The 4861-nt window shown below is 41.2% G+C and overlaps 1 protein-coding gene across 5 annotated transcripts in view; it reads right to left on the bottom strand.

The window, feature by feature from the left end:
- The window catches only part of LOC100016469 (zinc finger protein 260-like), a 47165-nt gene that overhangs the window by 28729 nt on the left and 13575 nt on the right, over window positions 1-4861 (bottom strand). For all 5 annotated transcript variants that reach the window (XM_056796929.1, XM_007492191.3, XM_016422323.2 and 2 more), the window contains exon 5: window positions 4380-4472. In XM_056796929.1, the coding sequence (XP_056652907.1) occupies window positions 4380-4472 (93 nt within the window). The remainder of the gene's footprint in view (window positions 1-4379; window positions 4473-4861) is intronic.

Below are 4861 nucleotides of genomic sequence, written 5' to 3'. Positions count from 1 at the left end.
CTGAAAGAAAAAAAAAGATTCCCTGGATACCAACCAAAAAAAGGAATATCTTCTTATTGTGGTTAGAAAACAGAGGACAAAAGGCAGCTAGGTGACTCATTGTATTAAGAGCTAGGCCTAGAGATGGGAGGTCCTGGGTTCAAACCTGCCCTCAGACACTTCCTAACTATGTGATCCTGGGCAAGTCACTTCACTCCATCTGCCCAGCCCTTACCACCATTCTACTTTAAAACAGATGCTGAATAATGATTCTAAGACAGAAGGAAAGGTTTTTAAAAAAAGAAAGAAAACAGGTAAGGAACAGTTCTCCTATACCAGTGATGGCAAACCTTTTAGAAACCAAGCGCCCAAACTGCAACCCTGACACTACAGGTGAGGCCTCCCCATCTTGCCCCAGACAGGGGAAGGAAGAAGCACTCCCATGGGACTGGTGGGCAGAGGGGCAGTTGACTCAAGCATGAGGGGGAGGGGAGCATTCCAGCCTCACTGGTTTTCTAGTAATGAACTCTGGCAAACTCTATGCTGGGGTGAGGGCAATGGTGAACATGCTCACAGAGGATTATGAGTGATCCCTCTGGCACATCTGCCATAGGTTTGCCACCAAGGTCCTATACCCACCTCACCCATCTATCACATTTCCTGAGAAGGCTTTGCCTATTTTTACAACTCACTGTTACTTATTCTTCTGTAGGGTTCCAAGCTTACATCTATGTACCTTCACATATGACACATAAAAGAACAAATGGAGACAGCTAATTCATACGCAAAATATGAATTGTGTGAAGATTGGATTTGGCTATCTCGTGATTGTAACCAGAAAGGTACTTAGCTCTTCCTTTATTGGGAAGATTAACTTGTAATCCTCTGTCTATTTTTAGATTTTAACTCCCAAAGGGTTAACTCAGTATTTAAAGTAGATCTACCCATTTTAACTACAAAAAGGTGTTAACTAACTACAAAAAGGTGAACTAACCAAAAAAGGGGTTAACTAACAACAAAAGGTATAACTAACTAAAAAAGGTGCAAACACCCACTTCATTCATTGAGTGGGCAGTTGTGGGGAGGAGCATCTGCTGTGATTTGTAGATGTAAAATTTAGGGGAGGTGACACAAGAGAAAAAGATCTTTAAATAGAGGAAACAGAGGCACACAGGGAAGAATCAAGAATGAAGAAGAGTCACTCAGAGGAGAGACTGGAAGACAGACACTTGAGGAGAGATGGAAGACAGATACTCAGACTTGGAGTGAAGACACTTGGCTGTGGAACTGGACCCCTGGAGGAGCTCATGCAGGAGACCTCAGACTGTTTTCCTTTTAGACGGTTACTGTGGTGAGTATAAAGGTTGACTTGGTTTTCTTGCCCTTTCTGGAGGTATGAACCTTGGAGAAAGGCCCATCATCTTGAGACTCCTTTTCTCTGGTTGGTGATTTAGAATTTCTACTTGGTTCAGAGGCAGGTGGAGCTCTGCCTCTCTCTCTCCCCTTTTCTCTCATCCTTAATATCTTCCCTCTATTGAAAATAAACTACCATAAGTTCCATTCTACTTTAGTAATTCATTTTGGGACTTAGAAATTAAATACCTGGCGACAATCAATTAATATATTAAGTCCAACCATAATAAATTTAACAATCACAAGGATGCAAACTCAAAATTCCTTTCTATGTAAATTATGAAGTAACTAAATGACCACAAGAACTTACAATAGTGCTCAATCTACAAAGAATACATTACCTGTACCTCTATTTCCTCATTATCTATTTTGCATTATGATTTTTGTTTATTTTTAAACCACCATATCATATCTGCTCCTTCACAACAGGAATTGTCTCATTTATCTTTATATCTTCCCTGTCAATAAGTATTTACTAAGCACCTGCTATGTGCCAGGTACTGTGCTAAGTGAAGGAATACAAAAAAGAAGGGGAAAACATTTCCTACCCTCTAAAATCTTACAATCTAATTGGAGGAGCCAAGAAGCAACACATATGTACAAAATAAATATACGATAAATGGGAAATAATTAAAAGAAAAAAGACATTAGAATGAAAAGGGATTGGAAAGGCTTCTTATAGGAGATGGGAGGAAGGAAAGCATTCCAGGGGGGACAGCCAGAGAAAACACCTAAAACCAAGAGATAAAGTATCTTATTCATGGAACATCAAGGAATGAGATGATGAAGGCCTGTATGAGAGTGGTGACATTATAAGAGAAGGAACATATTCAAGAGGGGTTGCAAAGATGAAACCTTCAGGCTTTGGCAATTACTTGTATATGTGGGTGTTGGGCTGAGAGATAGTGAGGAATACAGGATGACACCCAAGTTCTGAGACTGATGGCCTGTGTAAAGATTAAAATTTAGGGGAGATGGGGAGACTGAGGCATCTGAGGCAGGTAGAAATTAGTTTCTCTCTGCAAGGAGTATTATATTTTTTAGAGGTTTATTAAAATTAAGGATTAAAAGAAAATACAGGATAAGAAAAAACACGTGTCTAGGCCAGAGGCCTAGACCTCACCTACATTATGGAAAGAGCCATGTCTGCTCCAAAACGGAAGTCCAAAAAGAGCCCAGCCTCTCAAAAGCCTTTGAATCAACTTAAATATCTTCTCGATCTCGGCCCAGGTGAGATTACAAGGCATTCTGGGGAAGTGGAGCAAAGGCTCATGGGGATTGTAGTCCTGTATTCGAGTCTATTTTTTACACCTGGAAGGATGGTGATGCTCTCTATAGTAATAGCGAAGGTAGGAAGCAGGAGGAGAGTTCAGGAAGGGAAACAGTGAGTTCTATTTTGAACATATTGAATTTAAGATATCTACTGGACATCTAGTTCAAGAAATGCAAAATGCAATTGAAAACACAAGACTGGAGTCTGCATTGAGAATGGGACAAGAAATCATAGAGATGATAGTTAAATTCATGGAAGCAGAAATAATGTAGAAGAGGAAGAGGGCTCAGGATATTATCTTAAGGTATACCTGTGATACATATTAAAAATATATAACTAAAATAAAAATTGCACATACATGTATGTATATGTATATGTGCAAATATATAGAGATGTGGGTATATATGTATATATCCATATATATATTTAGATGTATGTGTGTAAACATATATTTTAGAGGAAGTGATCTGGAAAACAATCTAGCAAAGGAGACAGAGAATGGGTGGTCAGGAGGAAAACCAGGAGGGTTGTGAACTCAAAACTTAGAAGACAATCTTAAGGAGAAGAGGATGACTGACAGTGTGAAAGGCTGCTGAAAGTTCAAGGTGAAAGAGGACTGAAAAAAGCAATTAAATTTGGCAACCAAGAGGGCATTAGTAATTTTGGAGATAGCAGATTCAGTGGAATAAGGTCAAAAGTCATATTTTAAGGGGTTAAGGAGCGAGAGGAGAGAAAGTGGAGGCATCTATTGTAGAATGTCTTTTGAAGGAGTTTAGCCAAGAGTAGAAGAGATATAGGACAATAGTGGGGATGGAAGGAACAAGTGAACATTTTTTCAGGAGAGGGAAGATATGGAAATGTATATAGGTAATATAATAGGGAATAAGCCAGTGGACAGAAAGAAGGAATACACGTGAATGAGCAAGGATAATGGGGAATGGGAGGTAGCAATCTGTTAGAGGAGATGGGATAGAATGTATTGCCATTTATTACGATATTACATGGGCTGGATTCTTTCTAATTCTAAATCGCAATGGTTCTATGGCCTGGAAACTAGTTCTTGACTTTAGCATTCCACCACCTGTCCCTGTGCTGTGCCTCAAGCCCTCTCCTTGTCTGAAATGCGCCGGCCCTCTTCCACACAGCTGCCAAAATCCCACCTTTCCTCCAAAGCTCGGCTCAGATACTCCCACGTTTTTCTGATCCCCTCAGAGGTTATTTTTCTTCCTCCTCAGTGTCCTACTATGACACAGGTGTCTATGTCCTCGTGTTATTCCACCCAGCCTGCTTGATTTTTGAGTCTATGTACCTAGCACAGTGCCTTACATGGAGGAGGAACTTCATGGCTGAATTGAGCTGTTGAAATGAATCCTCTAATCCCTCTCTCCCATCACACAAAACTATTTAAGTTTCACACAAGATACTTTTCTTTCCAACCACACTGAAACATCCCAAGGGCAGTAACCAAATTCGTGCTCTGAAGCAGAGGTCACACCCATATTGGCCCATCTGTATGCACTCGCTGCATGCTCAGAGAAGTGAGGCAGGGAATGTTTTCTCCCCTAAGAGCAGCGAAAGAAACAACTCTCTCAGGCTTTGGCTAAATTCCCAGGCCACTGTGAGGGAGGCTCCTTCTTCATCATCTCAAGAGGGCTTCATCCGTGGCCAATCTGCTGAGCCCCTGCTTCCCCCTGCCCAGATCTCACTCACTCACCTAGACAGGAACCGTTGGCAACATCTCTCTTCAGGCTCCACGGTGCCTCTTGCTCCAGCTGGGAGATTATGTCTGGTTTGGAGACAGGAAGACCTGGCCATGAAGAAAGAAAGGGGAGCGGCATTAAGAGACAGAAATACAGAGCCAGCTCAGGCCACTCTCACCCCTTCTGATGCAGGCAAAGAACAGGAGCTGCGAAGGTCTAAGGCAAGAGCCCTTCACCTGAGGCACAGGAATCCTTTCTGCATTTTAAAACATTATTCTGAGAAGGGATCCCGAGACTTCACCAAACTGCCAAAGGGGCCCAGAGCTTCAAGAGACCCTAGTATGGAAAGCCCCTCTAAATTGTGTGTGTGTGTGTGTGTGATCACAACATGGATTTGGGGTCAGAAATAATAATAGTATTCATAATAAGCAATTATACCACCTTTTATTTATATAGCACTTTTTCATTTACAAAGCACTTAAAAAGTATCTCATTT

The sequence above is a fragment of the Monodelphis domestica genome, chromosome 4 (genome assembly GCF_027887165.1).
Source record: "Monodelphis domestica isolate mMonDom1 chromosome 4, mMonDom1.pri, whole genome shotgun sequence".
NCBI classification, from domain to species: Eukaryota; Metazoa; Chordata; class Mammalia; order Didelphimorphia; family Didelphidae; genus Monodelphis; species Monodelphis domestica.
This window is presented reverse-complemented; position numbering and strand designations above follow the sequence as displayed.